Genomic DNA, 22,217 nt, shown 5'->3' with positions numbered 1-22,217 from the left:
GGGGGATAGTAGAGGATAAGAAAGGCAGCAGAATACAACAGACACTAGTATGGCAATATGTAAATCAGTGGATGTGTAACCGATGTGATTCTGCAATCTGTATACGGGGTAAAAATGGGAGTTCATAACCCACTTGAATCAAAATGTAAAATATGATATATCAAGAACTATGTAATGTTTTGAACAACCAACAATAAAAATTATAAAAAAAATAAAAATAAAAGATCTGTCATGGTTTACCAAAGTAATGGTTTGGGTGTGAGGTGTTCCCCAAAAGCTTATGTGTGAAATAATGCAAGAAGGTTCAGAGGAAATATCAAAGGCCTAATGTTATCAAAGGCCTAATGTTTTTTCTGACATGCACATGCTGATTCACAACAGTTGGGGAGGGCAGAGTGGGGGTAAGAGAGGGGAAATGTGAATGGATAACAGTAGAATGAATCAGACATGTTTTCTATGTTCCTATGTGAATACATGAGCAGTGTAACTCCACATCATGGACAACCACAAAAATGGGAAGTTACACTCCATGTATATATGGTATGTCCAAATACATTCTACTGTCATGTATAACTAAAAAGAGCAAATATATTTTTTTTAATTAGAAGAACTGGGGCTATAGCTCATGGGTAAAACACCCCTGGGTTAATTCCCAGTATTGGAAAAACAACAATAACAACAACATGGAGCCCATTTATTTTCTCTTGTAGAGATCTAAAATATAAAGAGGTTGGGTTTATCTCTCATGGTACAAGTTTTTGAGAATACAATGTGTTAGAATGAATCTGATTTTTTTTGAGTATAAGGTTTTTGTATTTTTGAAATAAAATTATTATTTCTTTAAAGTAAAAAGAAAGAAATGATTGGGTTATGAGTGTCTTAACCCAATCAGTGAATTAATCCCTGATGGGTAACTGAGTGGTAACTATAGGCGGGCAGGCTGTGGCTGGAGGAGGTGAGTCCCTGGGGGGTCTATGTTTGGGTGTATATTTTGTATGTAATCATTCTCTGTTTCCTGATCATCCTGTGAGCTGCTTCCCTCTGCCACACACTTGCACACAGTGTACTGCTCACCTCAAGCTCCGAGGAATGAATCTGTCTAACAATGGACTGAGGCCTCTGAAATCGTGAGCCCCCGAATAAACTTTTCCTCCTAAAATTGTTCCTGTCACCTATTATTTTAACAGCAGCTAAAAAAAAAACTCACTCAAAAAACCAAGGTATTTTAGGTTGCTAAGGAAGTTTGAGGAAATGGAATTTAGCCTCCTTATTCCTAATTGAATTACAAGTTCAGGAATATGACATGGTAGTCAAACTGAGGTGACCAATTGAATGGCACATGAATAAAGAGTACAGCACATTCTCTGCCTCACCTTTTCCACATCTCCCAGGCCCTCAGTGTCCAGGAGGACCAGGGTGTGGTTTGGCTTGCTGGGGTGGGGCATACACAACATCCAGATGCCCTTGGTTTTAGCCTTCACTGTGGAGCCCAAAGGGAAGCCTGTGAGGGAAGAGGAGAAGACAATATAGAGTGACAGCTGAGAGGAAAAGCTGCCAGGGGTTACAGGGGTTAAATCTGTAGGAATGTACAGTGTTGAGCAAGTAGTGTTTGCTAGTATTTCACAAAGATAAATAATCCACGTGTTGTCTATCTTTCTCAAAAAACCCCTTCATGCCTCAAATTTACATTATTCTTTCAAGTGCTCAAATTATTTCACCTTAATAATTAGTGTAAAATCTATCATCCTGTGCTGTCATCCTATGTATTTTTATCTGACCAGGAAGAGCTGCAGTGTCCTCTGGCTGCAGACTGAGTTCAACCAGTTGGAAACACCAGTGGGAGACCAGAAGGCAGACATGTGTTCCTCCAGCTTCCATCGTGCTGGGCCACAGTGTCCCAGGGGCTTGTTCCTCTACCTTAGGTCACTGTTTCTTTCCGTAGGTCCATCCAATAGTTCTTCTCTTTGCCACATCATGGCATCCACTCTAAACTCACCTCATCAGTGTACCAGAGGTGAGTGGCTACTGCTTTATCACATCTGGCTGGATTCCTTTATCCATACTCTGACCTAAGAAATAATTCCTTCATTCAATGCTCAATTACCCTGTGAATGGGTGCTATAGTTTGGATCTAGAATGCCTCCTCCAAAGACCCAAGTGTTTAAGTCTTGGCCCCCAGTTTGACACTATTGGGAGGAACCCTTAATAGGCAGGGCCTAGTGGGAGGACTTCACATTACTGGGTGTGGGAAAAGTGCCCTTGAAGGGGATTGTGGGATCCTGGTATTCCTCCTTTTTTTATTCTCTTTTATTTCCCCGCTCTTTGGTTTACCATGAGTTGAGCAAACTTTTGATTTTCCAGTAGCTGTTTGCCATGATATGCTCTCTCACCAGAGGCCCAAAACATCGGGGCAAATTAATCATGAAACCTCCACAACTGTGAGTCAACATTTTATCTCCACCAGTTTAATTATCTCTGGTATTTCTTATAGTGATGGAAAGATAATAATTTGGTCAGCTGTACCCTTCAAGGACCTGTACTGATATATGAGCTTCTTTCAGGTTTCTTTTTCCCCTTTCTCCTTATTGGGTTTTTTGCTTTCTTCTCTTCAGCCAAATAATGAACTGTGCTTCATTGCCCCATCAGGAGGACATAAATGAAGAAAAAGCAGGAAAGACCTGTGATACCTGTTGACCTTCTTTACAAAGAGTTAATCCCATAGGAGAAAGGATTTGAAGACTAGTCCTGGAACCAGTGGCTGATACGACCTGTCCAGCAGTCCAAGACTTTGACCACCTGCATACAGTAATGCTTCCTTCCTTCAACTGGGAATAGAATGGAAATGACAAAATTCCTAGAGGATTGTTTCTGCATGACCTGGGCTGTCCCATTTCCATAGCCTCTGAGATTCCCATAAAGAGGTAGGAAATCTACAATTTTTTATATGTTGGTAGCATCTGATTTCTGACTGATGGGAGTAAGCCCAACTATGAGTACTCTCATCTTTAGAGAGGACAAAGTGTGGTGAGAAATCAACACTGTCAAGAATCCAAGGTATAATAAAAGGAAAATGAGCCACTTACAGAGAGAAAGAAATAGTGACCTGGTTTTGACTGGAAGTGAATCAGTTTCTTTCTGTTATTACTATGACACTATAATGTGGAGGGCTGGAGAGTCCCAGTTGAGATGTTTAAAGTACTTTGGAACCATAAATTCCCTTAGCAGAGCATTGGGAATGATCTCATTGTTGCTTGATGTTATCTTGAGTAGAAAACAAGAACAATGCTGCTGAAACTTCCTCTCTATTATCTGTCTCTTAGGGTCTCAACCCTTTCATCCCTTGAAATGTGACTTATGAATTTGTTTGTTCTAGGCAAGAAAAAAAGTGTCTTCCCTTGATTGATGATAATTATTCCATTAAAAGAGTGACAAAGACAAAAATGCTTTGTTTAGGTGACAATGGAAAAATGGTCAAAAGAGAAGAGGAGAGAAAAGCAGAGAGGGAAAATGGAAGAAGGGCACAAAAGATTCAGAAGAAGCGAGGGGAAGAGGCGGGGTGCGGGGCATGGGTGGAGGGGGGAGAGAGAGAGACCTAGAGATTAGTAGACTGACTTTTGTGAAAAAGTTCACAAAATAGGAAATATAAATGTCCAGGTGTTTACCTGTATTTATAGTGAGATAGATAACATACAACTATCCAGTTCATAGATCAGTAAGAGTTAACATTTTGTCTTATGTTACCAATTATTTTTAGGATGTATGGAAATCTCATGAAGAGAATGTAAATGAAACAAAGTTTGGAAAGCTGTTTAATATGACCCAGAAAGGCTGAAGACGTATATGGAAACTGAGATCCAGAAATTCCACTTCTGGATATATGGCACAGGAGAAGTTTTTGTACATTGTCACCAGGATATAAATATAAGAATATTCATAACTACCATATTCATTAAAGGTAAAACCTAGAAATAACACCACTGCTCATCAACAACTAATGGATAAATAAACTGGTACAAGCATACTCTAAAGTACTGAAAACAAATAAATTACAGATATGTGTGACAAACAGAGGATGCTCATAAATTTCTTGTTGAGCAAAAGAAGTAAGACACACAAGAATATATACACCACAGTCTCTTTTGTATAAAAGTTAAAAGAAGGCTGAACAAAGATATTTTGTAGACTGCATAACAGACTAAAGAACCATTACTTAGAAGCAAGAGTAGAGTGTGTCCTGAAAATCAAATTATGGATGAGCTTTGTTGAGAGTGTGAGAGGATATGATTTGGGCTTTTGAATGTTGATAATGTTTCGTTTCCTGATGTGCATAGTGATTATATAATTGTTCACTTTATATTTATTAACTATGTTGCATACATGGGCTTTATGTACACTGTTATAATTTGCATGTTACAAAAGACTGAGCAAAGAGAAAGGTATGCTAATTTGTCAAAGATTTGCTATGAAATAGAAAGAAAATTGACTGGTAGTTCAATTTGAATATTGGATATAGAGGGATCTTACTGTGCATCCTTCTGCCCATCTATTTTTTCTTAAAAGGACAAAGTTAAGTATATTTGCAGGCCATGTAGCTTGGACAAAAGGATGCAAGAAAAAAAGAGGGGAGTAATTGCTAGAGCTCAGCTCCTGAGCAGCTGATAGTGGATGGGATCAGGAACAACAGTGAAGCAAATATTTTCATAAAGTTGGAGATCTCTTTATTAATGGATAAAGGATGAGATAATTTTGGATAGGTGAGAGGTGATGAGTATGCTGGTATTAAACATTTTCTTTAGTGGGAGGGATTAGCCTCTTCCTTAAGATGACCCTAGAGAAAGTGAGATCAGCTTGCCCTATTTGTGGTTCCAAGCAACTGTCCTTGCCCCAGTACCACACTCACCATGGTTCTGTCCTGCAAGATGATTCATGAGGCAGGATTTCCCCGTACGATATGTCCCTACAATGGCCACCACCACCACAGGCTGACATATATTTTCAAGAATCCTCAAGGCTTCTGAATTCACTGTCAGCTGCTCATTCCAGTTTTCCACTAAACAAATGGGGATCTTCATAGGAGATTCAGATGCCATGGTCCCCTGTAACTCAGAAAAGCCACTCAGTGAATCACAAGATCTTGAAGTCTTTCTTATGGCTATTCAAGCCACATTCATGTCAGTTCTCTGCCTGTGGAATATTTAACATTAATTTCTACATTTTGTATGTTATTAAAAGTAAAAACATTATGTAGCATGTCAAGTCCTCGTATAGATGACCTATGTACATCATCAACATTTCCATGAAGGACTCAAAAAGTGTTGCCTACCAAGTGAAAGAAGTACCAGGGATAAAAACAGGGAAAAAAATAAGTCAAATTATTACTATTTGCAGACAGTATGATCTTATATCGAGAAGATCTAAAATATTCCACCAAAAGACTGCTAGAGCTAATAAACATATTGGTAAAGTATCAGGTTACAAAATCAATGTACAGAAATCAATAGATTTCCTATACACAATAATAAATTGGCTGAAGAAGAAATCAGGACAACAATTCCATTCACAAGAACCTAAGACAAAAAATTGCTTTGGAGTAAATCTAACCAAGGATTAAAAGACCTCTACAAAAAACTATAGAACACTGAAGAAAGAGATTGAAGAAAACCCCAGAAGGTATAAAGGCCTCCCATGTTCATGGATCAGCAGACTTAATATTAATTATAATAATTCTAATTATAATAATCAGAATTAATTAATTTTAAGAACATTGTGAAAATGGCCATACTACATACATTCAATGCAATCCCCATTAAAATACCAATGTTATTCCTCAGAGAACTAGAAAAACTGTCCAAAAATTCATTTAGAAGAATAAAAAATCCAGAATACTCAAAACAGTTGTAAGCAAATTTTTTTTAAAAAAGCAATGCTGGAAGCATCACAATATGTAACTTTAAATTATGCTACAGAGCTATAGTAACAAAACTGCATGTTACTGGCATAAAAGCAGGTACATAGAGCAATGGTACAGGTCAGAAGTCACAGAAAGAAACATCCACTGATACAGTCATCTGATCCTTGACAAATGTCGATGCCAAAAAACTAAACTGGACACACAGCCTTTTTGACAAATGGTGCCGGGATAACTGATTATCCATATGTAGAAGAATGAAATGAAACTCTTACCTCTCACCTTGCACAAACATCAACTGAAAATGCATCAAAGACCTAAGAACTGGATCAAAACCGATGTAACGCCTATAAGAAAACATAGGGTCAAACATCAGCATACAGGCATAAGCAATGATTTCCTCAATAGATCCCCCTAAAGCTCAGGAAACAAGGCCAAGAGTTAATTAATGGGATGACAACAAATTTAAAATCTTCTGATCATAAAAGGAAATAATTAAGAATGTGAAGAAAGAACCTACAGAATAGGAAAAAAATCTTTCCTCGCTAATCTTCCAACAGAAGATTAACATCCAGAATATATAAACTAAAAAACAATTGATACATGGCTAAATGAACCACATAGACACTTCTAAAAAGAAGAAATACAAATGGCCAACAAATACATGAGAACATGGTCAACAAGATTTTCAATTATGGAAATGAAAATCAAAGCTACACTGAAATTTATTCTCGTACCAGTCAGAAATCAAGAACACAAATGCTAATAAAGACTGAAGAGAGTGGGGAAAGCAAGGAACACCTTTACACTGTTGGTGGGATTGTAAATTAGTACAATCACTTTGTAAATCAGTATTGAGTTTCCTCAAAAGACTAGATGTGGAACCACTCTATGAGCCAGCTATACCACTTCTCAATATTTACCCCGAAGAATTAAAGTTAACATGCTATAATGATACACCCATAACCATATTGATAGCCGCACAGTTCACAATAGTCAAACTAGGGAACTAGCCTGGATATCTATCAACAAATGAATGGATAAAGGGAGTGTGATAAATGTGCAAAATGGAGGTGTATTTAGCCATAAAAATGAATGTCATTTGCAGAAAAATGAATAGAACATGAGACCATTATGTTACGCAAAATAAGTCAAACTGAGTAGGTCAAGAAGAGTGCTCCGGAGTTAAATTGACCCAAATATATTATTATATTGTGTGCATGTACAAATATTTAACAATAAATACTATCATTATGTACATCTATAATGCATCAATTTTAAAAATGTGGAGAGAGTACTAGAAGCATTGCTTGAATTTTTTCAGAAGAGATTGAGGAAAGCAAAGCACTGATGTCAGAGCCCTGAAAATATTAACATTTTGGGGCAAGTGGAGGCAGAATGAGAAATGGTAGAGGTGAACTGTGGTTAGAAATATTATTAAGCATTACAAAAGAATTTTTTCTCTCATTAAGTCAAGTAATATTTTTTGAGTACTTGCCACATGCTGGATACTGTTCTAGAGATCCATTATCAAGGAACTTACTAAGTGAATGCAAATTGCTGTCTCAAGGATCTCTGTTCCTGTGGGGAAACAGATACTGAACAAAATAATCAACCTTTATCTGATCATGAGAAGTCCTCAGAAGAACATAAGCAGGGAATAAGGTAAGGCCTCCAGGAAAATGAGAGAAAATGCAGGTTCTCATGACTGTGTTGAGGGCAGGTATAGGAATAAGTCAGGAGACCACTGAGAACAGGAGGAGGGAGCACACTTCACCTCCCTGCTGCCTCTGCAGAGATAGCAGCTGAGCTGGGGGGTGGGAGGGGTACACAGCCCTTGTCAAATGCCAGAGGACTCTTCCCAGTGGCCTCCCATGGTCTTCCTGCACATTCCAATGCAACCCCAGAATGGAATTTGCAGTTGTTTTTAGTTGAGGGACAAGTTCATGGGTGGCAGGTCTGCAGCAAACTCACCTGGCAGGGGCTCTGCACAGTTCTCAGTTGCCTTTATTCACTGCTTGTGTTTCCTCCTCAGCTGGCTCCTCAGAAAACTAACTGTTCTTCTTAGGAGCTGAAAAGCAAACAGGATATTACAGACAGTCAAAAAGCAGGTGAAAATAAATAGAACTGAAATTGAAACTACAAGCATTACTTCCTGCATTGAGCTTTGAGGTTTCACACTTTTTCTGAAGAAGCAGGAAATGGAGTCTGTGAGATGAGGCGCAGGGTTGTGGGGAAGTTGGCAACCTCCAGGATCAGAATCTGAAGTTGCTCTGTTATTTCTCACAGATCAGCACAACTTTCCCTGCCAAAGAGGCTACCATTAAATCAGATGTTGGCACAATACCACATCAGTGATGGGGTCACTGCACTCCCCAGGGTACCACCCCACTCCTGGGCATTCTGAGTCTTCTAGGAAATGGGTTCACTGACTTGCACAGAGCCTGATGGGAAAGCCCCTCATCCTTCTGGGGTCAGGAAGATGTACTTCAGGAGAGTCAGTGGGTGGGGCCTGATGCGCACTGAGTGGTCTGCATGTGGACAATGTACACTGTCTCCAGGCCACCCTCAGAGGCTCCCCTTTACACACTTGCACCACCTGTCAAGGATTGTGCATTTTAAGTGGAAGAACTTTTAAAGCTGTGACTCGATAACAGATTTCATTGTTGGAAAATGCTCACTCCAAGCCCTCCCCAGTACCACTGAAAAGAGAAATAAATTGTTTTGGAATGACAGATTTTTTTTTTCATTTCTGGAGGCCAAAGATCTCACAAAATCAAAATTGACAGACTCTGATACAGAGGTGGACAAAGAGAATTTGTTCGTAGCTCCTATGTCACAGCAGAAAGCAGGATCCACCCAAGACCTCAGCATCTACGTGTCTGTCCCTGGTGCTTGGCAAGGACTAACACCAGAGCAGAATCAGGGAATTTTATCCAGTGCTGCTGGATCCCTAAGCCTCTGGGATCTGGACAGCTGCCTACATCAACAGTGCTCACCTCCTGCCTTCCTCCCTCTACTAATTATCAGAGTGAAGTGCTCACCTCCAGCCTCCCTCCCTCTTCTACTTACCTGTGGTGAAGCAGTGACCTCCCAGATGGAGCAGCAGAGAGCAGCACTTCCACAGCTGGCACCAGGGTGTGTCCCTGTAACAGCAAGTGGCTCCCATGTCTGCCAGCTGGACCCCACACTCTCCTCTTTTTTCCTGTTTTCAGTAGGCTTTGAGGGAAAGAGAAACTACACTGGTGGCCTGACATGAGCCTGCTCTCATTAGGGAGTGAGGGTGACTCCTCCAGGCCAGTCTATTTTCCCCTTTTTCTCTTTTTTAGTGTTCCCATTTCTTCAAAACACTCATCTGCTGTCAGCTGCCATTCTGCTCCTGTAGCCTAAGCTGTCATAATTACAATGGTGAGAATTTTTAGACGAAGTGATAATTTCTAGGGCAGCCAAGCTGTTGAAGGAGAGCCTGGAAATCTTAAGGAATGAGACTTCTTTTCTTCCAAAGGTAACAAGCTGCTCTCAGTTCAGTCCTTGTGCCCCGTCACCAGGTAATTAGTGTGATATAAATAATCTTGAATGTCATTAGAATGAGAATGTGGTTATTGGGTGCTCTGTCCAAATACTATGTGTTCTCAATGATCCCATTATCCTCTACCTCAATCTTATTTGATAGGTAACCTGATGGCAAATCAAGCATGGTTAGCCCTCTGAGCCTTCTAATATTTTAGTCACCATCCAAAAAAAGACCAGAGAAACAATGGTGAGTACCTTGGCCTTCAAGATGTTATATGCATCTGACATAAGCAAGGCTCCACCCAAATTAATCAATTAATAGAATTCCTGATGCCACAACAGGCAATGATTAGTTATTAGCTGCATTCACATATCATTAACCCATTGCTGAGCAGGTCAAATTCTTCACAGAAATGATTTGAATATTCAGCTTTTTCCTTGACCTCATAAAATAATATATTTTGCCACTGGAATAATGAGGTTGACCATATGAGACTTAGTTTGCCAACAAACTGTGCAAGGGACAGAATATCTAAGACATTTCATATTCATATCAGCCCATTATGTTATGTTCAACTTGCACTCCAGAGGGGGAATATAAACTCATTTAGTTCTTTTAAATTGAGGACAAATGAAAAGGACACAAGTTTCCACTTGAATCTAACCCAGAACCTGAAGCTTGCCTTCTGTAGCCATTGAGTTAAAGATCAGGTAGGAGGTAAGGGTTCTTATAATCTATTCACTTATATTGTATGTCATCATGCAATACTATTGTAGTAAAATCAAAGAGTTGCAGCTTCCCCCAACAATTTAGTCTGGGCAGATGACTAGATTCTCATTCCTGCTTTTCTTTGCCTTGGCAATTTCTAGAATGTTGTAGGAAATGTCAATAAAAAACAACTGAAGGAGGATGGAGCAATCCCTTATTGATTACCAATAAGTGTGGTTGTGTCTGTTGACAAGGGAGAAATCCCTACTTGATGGCAATCCAAAGGAAAACTAGAAAACTTCTGAATGTCGACATTGGGGAGTGCATTGACAAATGAAACCTGTTTGTTGTATCTATAATAATGCTTTTCTATGCTAAGTACCTTAATTTGATGATCACACATTGTATACATGTACCTAAAGACCTCAGTGTACACCAAAATATGTACAATTAAAATAATAATTAACATAATACATTATAGATATCAATATAAATTACATGTATCAAAAATGAATTTTTAATTAATTATCATTTGGGGCATGTTTGGGTATACAAATCACATAATTTCTGTTACTTTTCTCCTTTATTTCTTTTGTTTTTGGAGATACAGTGTTGAATATGACCCAATGTATACCTTCCCCATATTTCAGTGTGTATTACAGATAGATTTAACTGCTTTTGTGAAGAATAGAAAAATCACAGGAAATTACTGTATGAAGATAGTTTTTTGTGTCTTTTGTTTATATCTTTTTCTTTTTTTAAGTTTTACGTGTAAGACCAAAGGTAAGAGACAGACTGGTATTGGGTCTCTGCTTGATAAAATCAGTGGAGACATAAAGCTCTTCTTGTAATGTTACTCACACTAGACTTTCAGTCACTGACTCAGTGAACCTGAGTAGGACACTAAAATCAAAGTCACAGCAATCCTTGTTTTTCAAAATTTGTTAGAGCAGACAGGCCAGCACCAGTGGGTTGAAGAAAGTGCATGAGGGAAAGGAGATGGAAAGGACACATTTGCCAGTACTCAGGCTTCAGCAATTCCATGTAGATTTTCTTCCATAGATCCTCCCAAGTCAGAAATATGACCATTTTTTCTGTACCTTTTACCATTGACTTAAAGACCCTTGGCATATAAGATAACTTAGAGACAATAATATTTCAAGTGCTTATTACTTAAAGTCATTGTTTGGGTAATACAATAGTTAGAAAAGATGTTTCCATGATTTTCAATTTTTTTTGTTTGTTCAGTAATGATTTGATAAGTAATGATTTTTTTAAATAAAATAATTAAACAAGTGAGCCAAGATGATGAAAAGTTTCTCACTTTAAAATTTTACATGTCTGTTGACTTAGAAAACTTTCCACAGAATAGCTCCATACATTCAGTGTTTTTTTCTCCTTTAATGCATACATAATTATGTCTGTTTCTATATGGTAGGACATATATATAACCTGATATGACCTCCTGCCTCCCTGGGGAAAAGGTTGTGAGCAAGGAAGATTGAATAATTAGAAAAGTAGCTCTTGGAGGTTACATACAATCTGAGGATAGATAGACCTGGTTGTGTAAGTAGGAAGGGGAGAGTAGAAATTATTCTTAGGAGAGTTTACAGAATATCAAGTTCTAGTTGCAAATGTGGGTTTAAACATTAATTTCTCAGCTGGTTGTGTCTCTGTACCTCTGACCCCATTAAAAGATCATCCTTTATTTATTTCACATCAGTGATGGTGACAGACACTACCTGTGAGTATAGTCCTCAAGTCTGGGTCATTTCTCATTCCATGAGTAACAGATTCAGTGAGAATAACCGGGAAGAACATCTTCTCTCTTGGTTCCAAGATCCTACTCACAAAGTTTAAAAAGAGATACTTTAGTCTCCCCCTGTGGTCTGTGATATCTGATTTGTGGTAGTGAAATACTTCAGTAGATTATTATTAACCTTTACTGCAAAAAGTGCTCCTCATATATGTTTTCAAAATTTGTCGGAGATGATCAATTGCAGATTATGAAGTTTTTAAATGTTGACTTTAGTAACAGATCAATAAGACTATTTGATAAAAGTTACTCATTTACATTTTTCCTACTTATTATTATTCTTCCAAAGCATTCAGACCAGCATTAGTGGAGAGAAAGAGAGAGAGAGAGAGAGAGAGAGAGAGAGAGAGAGGAGAGAGAGAGAAACACCCAATAGCTCTCTAAGGGTTAGGCCCATAATAGCCTGGATTCCAGTTATTAAAAGAACTTTTCTCATAATTTATAGAAATTTGGCAGAATGTACATTCTTTCTTCCATCCCATTATTCTTTCTCTCTGTTCTCTTCATCTTGTCCTCTGTACTCCAGCTCCTGCTTCTCTAGATACTTACAGAAACGGTTTAATCACAAATTTTAGTTATAGTAAAGATTATTCCAGTCATTATTTTGCTAGTTTCCATTGCACATCATTTCCAAACTAATAGATTCAATATAAAGAGGTAAAATCATTACAAATACACAAATTATTATCCCTCCCTGAAAGCTATTTCTGTTTTAGAAAGTGTTGTAATTTTGAGTTAAAGTATACATTGGACAACTTAATGTTTTAAATTATATCATAAGTTGAATAAATGGGCCCTTTGAGTGGCCACTTGATACCTTATTGTACATCTGACAGATATGTTTTCATGTGCACATATAAAACTCACTGAAAATAATAATAGCAGGAATATTTATAAGAGCTCCAAAGTGAAAGCATTGTAAGTGTTCATCTACCATTGCAGGGAAACAAATCATTGTATATTTGTTAAATGTAAAGATTTGTAGTAATGAAAATTTCCAATCTGTAGTTCCACCAAACAAAAGGTATAAACAGCACAATCAAAATGTTGAGCAGAATAAATGAATTCTAGATAGGGCAGAGGGGTGGGAGGGTAAAGGAGGGGGCAGGGGATTAGCAAGGATGGTGGAATGTGATAGACATCATTATCCAAAGTACATGTATGAAGACACAAAGTGGTGTCAACATACTTTATATACAACCAGAGCTATGAAAAATTGTGCTGTATATGTGTAATAAGAATTGTGATGCATTCCACTGTCATGTATTTTTTAAAACAATCAATAAAAAATGTTGAGCAGAGTAACTAGACACATTAGAACAGAGACTGTGTGAGTCTACTCATGTAAATATATGAACTGACAAACCTAATGTTTGTTTTGAAGTCAGAACCATTGCTTGTCCTATGTCTCAGTCATCTCATGGTATTTGGAGTCATTTTTGAATCATTGGATGATTTAACACCCAAACTCAAAATAAGATTCTTTCATAGACTATCACAAAGAAGGGTTGCCAATTTGTTCTCACCTTCTTTAACTTTTTTAACCTGTCAGTTTCCTGTTTTTGTAAATGATAAACAACAAAGTTATTCCCAGACTTTCCCTGAAATAAATTCTAGGGTCCATTTTAAGACACAGATTGAAATTTTAATTTCTCCTTATAAGTGAGATTGAAAGTGAAACTAGGGCCAAGCTACTTTGAAAAGGGAGTAATACTAGGAAATCAGCTGCATTTCCTTCAGACCAATAAAATTTATGTTTCTCTCAAGCAAACCAAAAATAATTTCAGGGAAAATTAAATCTTTTTGTGATATTTATATGTAAAGGAACTGAATTTTTCACCTATCCATTAAAATTGTTTCCAGATAAAGTAAATTTATTGTCTAAAGATAAATTTGGAAATATTGGTTAAGAACAACTTACTTTTAGGTCCATTTAGTGTGCTTTCATCTGGAAAAATTACTTATAAATTCATTATAATAAAACCTCAGAAGAACATATATGCTTAAGTTTACAGAATTGTAAGCTAAATGAAGGGGTCAGTGAGTTTTTTTATTTTTATTTTTTTACTGAGTTTTACTGAGTTTTTCTGTATTATGAGTTTATTTTCAACTAAGTGTTTTTTAATAATAGAAATATGCATAGAAAAGAAGAATTTTCCACTTAAAAAGGAAAAGATTTATTTGAAGACACAATTTCTGGGTAACTTCTGAAACATTAGGTATGACTCTTCAACTGATCACTAACTTGTTAGACCAGTTGTTATTTGATTAATATAAACTAACTATGTACAAGACTAACATGTAAGAGTTCAATTGAGCACAGATCAGTTATTTGCATAACCATGTACATTATGGTGTTTAGATAAACAAGTTTGCTTGGAATGAAGTGTTGTACTGGGCCTCATACTGGGAGAGAAACCTGGGTTATGGCAGGCACTGGAGCTAGAAAAGGTGCTTTATCCTTCTCACAAATTAGAGACAAAAGTTGATGACAATAGCAGGTTGGAACTTATGTGGGATGTTATTTATTCATGCAATTTACTTCAGCTAATTACAATAAACAGATGCTGTGTGTTTGGATGTTGATCCCAGTTTATAACCAGGGGTGATTAACAAGCATGTGAATTTCCCTAATCTGGATGAATCACCTGGACAGGTGGTGATTTCAGAGATTGGTCTATGAATCAATAAACAAGCATTTGTTAACTGACACAAGGGTTGGTATAAATGATAAAGTCTGTGGGGTCCAGAGTGTGGGATGGGCCAGGAGAAGGAACAGCACCTGATACCCATCTATGAAGAAGGCATGAGGAATGGCAGGCCTGGAAGCTCAGGCCAACTGTGCCCTGCTCAGGGTGAGAACCTGCTGTGTTTCTCCCAACTCTGGAGAGGATTCTGCCCCATCTCATTTCAAGGCCAGAGTCCACTGTACAACTTAGCCATTGCTGTCCCCAGTGTTTCACAGAGCAGGACCTCCCAAAGCTGCAGATTGGTTCTTCAGAAGATCTTTTTGTAAAGTTTTTATCATTACAATGATGTTACATGTAATATACAGAGGGAATGTTCTAGGACTATTTTTCGATGGGGTAGCCATGATGCTAGTGACTGCATACAATATTCTCAGAAATGGTTTCAGGAGCCAAGACAGCCTATGTGATTTTTACTTAGTTTAATGGTAATAGTTTTACCCAAATATTTAAACTTTAAAGAGATTTTTTTGAGTATATAGTCTCTTGGTCTCTGCTCACCTTTGATCTCCTTTTCCTTTTCTATGAGAGTCTTATCTGTCTGTGAAGTTGCATCAGTCACAGACAGCAAATATTTGTGCAGAATTTCTTCAGCCACAAGAGTTCAGAGAAAAGTGGAAGTGCTGAGTTTGTTCTTGTCCTTTTTCCCATGGCCTTTACCACCAGGTACTATTCCACTCGGATGAAGTAGGGCTGGTGGTCAGGACTCCCTGTCTCAGAGGCAGGCACATGCATCAGGATCGGCAGTCATGAGATCTTCTATCAAGAGAGCTTTTAGGAGGTATGTAGAGATCCTGGGAAAGAGAGAATTTCTGAACTTACAGATGGAGGGTTCTAATTTTGTAGCTGTTGGTGCTGTGGTTCCAGAGGGTATGAGTGGTTTGAAGACTGAAGCCATCATGGAGAAAGCAATCCACAGGAAAAGGGTTGGAGTAAGGATGGAAGGGGATCAAGGTCAGGGTAACGCTAGGTAGAAGGATTCAATGGTTGCAACCCTTGGATCCAGTTCTCCTTAAACCTAATTTGAAAAGCATATTCTGGGAAATAGATGTTTAAGGCCTTATTGAAAGGTCATAATGAAAACCAAAAAATCAGGATGTCTTGTGCTTTCTAGGTCCTTGGTCTTAGGAGCAGTCTTTTCTAGTTGAGCGGACTTTTGCTCTTTCTAGTAGTACTAAACCCACTTTCATCCTGTCCTTGGAATTTCCCAAACACATATTATTTCATTTTCAGTTTTGCCAATTATACCTGTATTTGTTTGAATGTAAAAAATCCATACAAAGGGTTAAAGGCATGGAAGAATATATGATGTAAAGTTAGTCGTGCTCTCTTCTTTCACCTCAACTATACAGGTGCCTTCCTAATGTGACTATACACTAGTGTTTTGTATTTTCCACAGGTAGGTTATAACATATATGCATATTCAATATTTTATAAATTAAGTATTCATACTTTCTACATTTTTCTTTCATTAATGCTAAAACTTGGAGATGTTCCCCTACATACAACACCCCAACTTTTTACAAAGATTATAGAGTATTATTCTAAAAATATGTCCTATTATTTCCCTTATCAGTACCTGACACAGGGACTTTCAATTGCTTCCAGTCTTTTGTAATTATCATGACACTGAAATAAGTAAACCACTACAAAAATCATTTTCATTTGGGTGAAAAGACACATAAGTGAATTTCCTGTACATGGAATTGCTAGATCAGAGATATGTATATTTTAATTTTTGATGTATATTATTAAAACTGTTCTTCACTATCCATTAAGAAGGCAAAACTATGTCCTTCACAGTTTCATTTTGCACATTAGTTTTAGTAAAAAGGAAATTTTTTTTTCATGTTTCTTTTTTGAGGGCCACAGCCGAAAGGGCCCCAGCAAACTTCCAGCTGCCAGCAAACTCCCAGCTGCCAGCAAACTTCCAGCTGCCAGCTGATGTTTGGCTTACAGTGGTCCCAGCAAACTTCTAGCTGCCAACTGATTGGCTCCTCTGTGGTGATGCTCATTGGGTTGTTTCCCCGCCCTTTCAGACCACAGAGCTGCTCATTGGGGGACTTTTTTTGGCTCCGCCCACACAACCCAGCCAATCTGCCTCAAGAACAGGAGGAGTGGGGGAGGTTGAGAGGCTTGTGGGAAGCCAGTGGTGGCAGTTGGGCTCTGAGGGTTTTCCTGAAGAGCTGTGTGGTGCAGTGTGTGTGTGTTCTAAAAATAAAGTTCATTTCTTTTGACAAGTGGCTCCTGAATTGTGCCCAGCCAGACTGCGGCATTTCTTTCTATTTAAACAATGTGGTTGTTGGTCATTTTCCACAAGAGCTCATCATGACTTAAAAAACCTTTATGACTAGATATGAATTGCAAATATTTTCTTCACATGGCTATTTAGCTTTTTGCTTTACTTAAGCCTTTTCTAGAAATCATTTCCTATTGTCTTAGTTGTTTCTTATTTCTTCAATTCAATAAAAACCATGGGATAAACTCATATCTTTGATAACTACTTTTTATTTTTAATTTTTTCTTAAATGAAGCTGATATGACACAATCTCCTTTAAAAGGAGCTATAGTAAAATACTATTAAAATAAAAGACGCCTCATTTTATAATTTCTTATGATGAATCCTCTGGCTACTCTTAATAGCACTAATAATTTTCATCCCTACCTGTGTGCTCACGCACACAAACAGTTAAGTTTTGCTGTGCTTAGCAAAACAAAGGGGTTCTGTGAAAACTATGAACTCTTTGAGCTGTGTCCTTGTTGCAGTCTTGAGGAGATGGGAGAAAAGAATGTTCTGCCAAGTTTAAAACCTATATAGATATAGATATGTGATTGCCTGGAAATTAACTATAACTCAGATAATAAGAAATATGGAGCACTATGACCATGAACAAAGTTACTCTGAGAACGTCTATCCATGCTTGATAAGATTAAGCTGCCGGAAAGATGTGTTTCATTTTTGCTGTATAAAAGAAGCAGGGAAGAAATAAAGGTGCTGCTTATTCTCTACTGGATGTGTGCATGTGCATGTGTCTTTCTTTATGCATCTCTGCTGTGCCAGGAATTACAGATTGTCAGTGGGTTCTGACACCTACTCCAACTAGTTTTACCAGTCCCAGGGACTATTACAAGGAAAACAGTGGGAGCTATATCAAGAATCTGTGAAAATATCAAGGGTATCATCTTTTTACATGTTTCAATCTCTTCTCTTAGATTTATCTCTTTAGTTAATGCCTCAGACTTCTCTTTAAATCCCTCAATAAGCAGTCCTTCTTGGACCTATAAAATAGGAAGAGTCCACTTTTGAGAATCCCTGGTTATTAACTGTCAGAGTTCTGGATTTAAGAAGTTCAGCAGTTAACACGTGTGTCCATTTCTCTACTCCTTAGAATATTCTTTGGTATTTCCAGACCTTTGACCTGAAGAGGGGGAGTATCCAGGGCTTACACACTTGTGAGATTTCCTCACACTCACTGGAGGTGGAGAGGGATTTTATTCCAACACAAAGGATGCTGTGTTGGGGAGAATGAGGTTGAATTCTGATTGATTCTCACATCCACCAAGGCGACATGGATGTGATCCTCTAACAAGTCATGGGAAATGCTGGCCTTGTACAGAACACTGGACATCAAGCTCCTGGTTATGAGACAGGTTTGTTTTACTCTACTTATATAGATGAACCAGCAAGTGGAACAATTTCTGATCTTTTACTGTCCTAATTTTATATGAGGCCAAATCTGATGCATACAGACCATAAGGATCTGTTTCAGGTCTCTTGGATGGTTGTGCCAGAATCCTCCTCAATTGGGGCACATAATCTCAACAAAGAGTAAGCCACCACCTGGGGGTTATTATCTGTACCCTCCAAAGTCTATTATCTGTAGCCTCCAAATATACAAAGTGCTGGAGTCTCATAGATTTATAGGCTTCATTAGGATCCAGGTGCACTTGAGGAGTCTGTGTCAGTGAAACATTTACCTTCTGAGTGTCTCTTTGGAATGCTGTCTGTATCTAACATTTTGTCCCATCCCATTCTGAGTAAACAGGCAGTGTCTGACAGGTTCCTGCCAGGCCCTGTAGAGACTCGCCTTCAGCTTGTGCTCCAGCACCCTTTCCTGCTCTCTCAGAATGTTCTCCCTTTCTCTCTCCATCTTCTCCTTAATCTGATCCATATTTTTCTGGAAGCTTCTCTCTTGGGCTTTCATCCTTTCCTGCTGCTCTTTCTCTGCTGTCTTAGTAGCTCCTGTTCCTTCTCATCTGCCTCCTTTTTGGCCCGCACAAAGATTTTAGAAGAGAGAAGAAACAACAGGTTTGCATTCTAGCCTCCTAGGTTAGCACACCAAGGTGATTTCAGAACAGGCAAGAGGGGAATCTCTCAATTTGCCCAATGGCCACAACAGCAAGAGTATGTTTGCAAATGTGATGGAAAACTATTTGCTGGACTCCCTTCTTGCTCTCAGATTTAGCAGAGCCTGTGCTCAATAGCAGGAAGAAGCTTCTGGTTTCAGGAAGGTTTTCTTGCCCAGTAGTCAAGTTTTGTGCAGGAACCTTCCCTTCCTCTGAAAGCTATGATCTCCCCTATACCTCTTATGGCCTTCTGTCCATCAGTGAGGGCTTTATCTGACTGCAGAATAGATTTTTCTATGGCAGACAGTGGATGTAGGAAGCTCTGGAGGACCTCCTTTGCCTGGGGAACCAAGAACAAACAAAAACACTTTAGGTATCAAAGATCTGGTCTTCAGATGAGGATGGTATTATTCCATAAAACCATAAAACTGACTTTAAAATTTGCATCCTTCTTAGTTATGATCCCATAGAGATTTCTTTCCTTCTGTGTAACAACGGAAGTTCATGCTCTTTGCTGAGACATGAAAACCTTGTATAGCAGCTCTATCCTACCTTTGCAGCCTCTTCTCTCATGAATGCTCCCCACCTGCCACCTCAGGTTGCATCCCTGGTCAGATGAAGGAGCAGGTCTAGAAACATATCCTGTCCTTTGTTTGTGGTATGTACACATCCTTTTGCTCTATCTCATCTAGGGTTTCTTAACTAGGATCACATCTACAGTTTCCTTGACTGGTATCTCCCAACCTATACAATGAAACTTTTCTAGGCTGACTTCTGAGTTTCTTTTCATCTTTGTTGAGATTAACAAATAAAAATTGTACACATTGCAGGTGTACAACATGATGTTTAATATATGTCTGCATTGATATACGGTTCCTACAATCAAGCCAATTTTCATATTGATTACATCACAGTTACATTCTTCTATATTCATGAGAATGACGAGGTCTACTCTTAGTAACATTCAGGTACACAACAGATTATTTTGTCTACAGTCACATTTGTACATCAGGTGGGCAGGGCTTACTCATCTATAGATGTATGTTATGGTGCCACTGAATGTGAACTATAGAGCATTTGTCTTTCTGTGTCTGGCTCATTTCCTTTAGTGCAATATTCTCAGGGTAATCCATGTTGTTATCATTGGTAGGGCTTTTTTTTAAAGACTGAATAATATTCTGTCACATATATGACATATATAATTGTATTATTTAGTAATCACAACTGCATGGTACTGGCATAAAAATCAACACAAACTCCAGTATAACAGAATAAAGAGATAGGAAAGAATGGAATTGGACCACTGTCTTATACCTTATATGAAAACGAACTAATATGAATGAAAGATTTAACATGAGACCTACAACTGTAAAATGCCTAGAAGAAAACTTAGGTGAAATACCCACTGACATTTGCCTTCTCAATGATTTTGTGCATTTAAACAAAAGCAAAAATAAATAAGGGCCTATGCATCAATATAAAGTTTCTTCACAGCCCAGAAACTATCAACAAAATGAAAGGTACAATATAAGGAATGGGAGAAAATATTTGCAAACTATTCATATGATAAGAGGTTAATTACAAAGTATTTTAGATATTCCTACAACACAACAGATTTTTTTAAATACATGACTTCATTAAAAAGTGGGGAAAGAATCTGAATAGACATTTTTCAAAAGAAGAAATTCAAATGTCAAACATATAGTTGTAAAAGTGCTCAACATCACTAATATTAGTGAAATACGAGTAAAAACCACAATGAGATCACAACATACCTGTGAGGGTGGTTATTATTAATAAGCCAAAGGAGAACAGAAGTTACTGAGGATGTGGAGAAAAGGGAACCTTGTAGAACAGGTGGGGGATGTGAAGTGGTGCAGCCATCATGGAAAACAGCTGGAGGATTTCAAAAGAAGAAAAGAATCCTGAGCTTCTAAAGGCTGCCTTATCAGCTCTGTCACTGGCTGGCTGTATGATCTTCAGCCACTTATAAGATCCTCATGCTCTTAATTTCTTTACTGCATAAATGTGTAAGACAGTAGCATTTAGTTTCCATGACCAATTTAATACCAGAATTAAATTGGTATTGCAAGAAAATGACCTGAAACTGTACCTGGTATAGGAAGTGAATGTTCAGTGTCTATTAACAACTGGTCATCATCATCCTCAGTGTTACTATGTATCAGCACACACCCAGTTACCATTAAAATTTAGTGTTAATACAACATATCCTATTGAATATTACCCACTGGAAGAATGATACATTTTATGAGAACAAAATTATTCCCTTCCTATTGTATCTTCTTACTTGGCCTAAAAAACTATCATTCTGAGTAAATAAAAGAAATGATTGGTTTCACCAGAATTCCTTGTTCTAAATCCTCTCTGGGAAGAACTATTTTCAGTTTATTGAAGGGTGTCTAATGATGATGTTAGTTCTGCCTATCCATGAACATGGTATATTTTTCCATCTTCTAAGATCTTCTGCTACTTCTCTCTTTAGGGTTCTGTAGTTTTCATTGTATAAATCTCTCACCTCTTTTGTTAGGTTGATTCCCAAGTATTTTATTTTTTTTGAGGATATTGTGAATGGAGTGTTTTTCCTCATTTCCGTTTCAGAAGTTTTGTTGCTGATATACAGAAATGCCTTTGATTTATGAGTGTTGATTTTATATCCTGCCACTTTGCTGAATTCATTTATTAGTTCTAGTAGTTTTTTTTTTGTAGACCCTTTTGGGTCTTTTAGGTATAGAATCATGTCTTCTGCAAATAGTGATAATTTAAGTTCTTCTTTTCCTATTTTTATGCCTTTAATTTCTTTTATCTGTCTAATTGCTCTGGCCAGTGTTTAGAGAACTATATTGAATAGAAGTGGTGATAGAGGGCATCCCTGTCTTGTTCCAGATTTTAGAGGGAATGCCTTCAATTTTTCTCCATTCAGAATGATGCTAGCCTGAGGCTTAGCATAGATAGCTTTTACAATGTTGAGGTAAGTTCCTGTTATCCCTAGTTTTTCTAGAGTTTTGAACATAAAGGGATGCTGTACTTTGTCGAATGCTTTTTCTGTGTCTATTGAGATGATTATATGGTTCTTATCTTTAAGTCTATTGATGTGGTGAATAACATTTATTGATTTCCGTATATTGAACCATCCTTGCATCCCAGGGATGAATCCTA

The 22,217-nt window shown here is 37.8% G+C and overlaps 1 protein-coding gene and 1 long non-coding RNA gene across 6 annotated transcripts in view; one reads left to right on the top strand and one right to left on the bottom strand.

The window, feature by feature from the left end:
* The window catches only part of LOC107155121 (guanylate-binding protein 4-like), a 22,252-nt gene extending 14,228 nt beyond the window's left edge, over window positions 1-8,024 (bottom strand). The window contains exons 1-4 of one of the 2 annotated variants that reach the window (XM_048814497.1): window positions 7,883-8,023; window positions 6,184-6,255; window positions 4,901-5,096; window positions 1,374-1,501 (exon numbers count right to left, since the gene is read on the bottom strand). In XM_048814497.1, coding sequence (XP_048670454.1) covers window positions 1,374-1,501; window positions 4,901-5,090 — 318 coding nt within the window. In that variant the 5' untranslated portion in view covers window positions 5,091-5,096; window positions 6,184-6,255; window positions 7,883-8,023. Of the gene's footprint in view, window positions 1-1,373; window positions 1,502-4,900; window positions 5,097-6,183; window positions 6,256-7,882 lie in introns of both variants that reach the window. The other variant, XM_015500917.2, reaches the window with a different exon arrangement.
* A 7,288-nt stretch (window positions 8,025-15,312) lies between these two features.
* The window catches only part of LOC107155120, a 46,836-nt gene continuing 39,931 nt past the window's right edge, over window positions 15,313-22,217 (top strand). For all 4 annotated transcript variants that reach the window (XR_007351718.1, XR_001505151.2, XR_007351717.1 and 1 more), the window contains exon 1: window positions 15,313-15,474. This is a non-coding gene — a long non-coding RNA (uncharacterized LOC107155120). The remainder of the gene's footprint in view (window positions 15,475-22,217) is intronic.

Source organism: Marmota marmota, unplaced genomic scaffold (assembly GCF_001458135.2).
Source record: "Marmota marmota marmota unplaced genomic scaffold, marMar, whole genome shotgun sequence".
NCBI classification, from domain to species: domain Eukaryota; kingdom Metazoa; phylum Chordata; class Mammalia; order Rodentia; family Sciuridae; genus Marmota; species Marmota marmota.
Note: the sequence above shows the minus strand (reverse complement) of the source record. Positions and strands in the feature narration are given on the sequence as shown.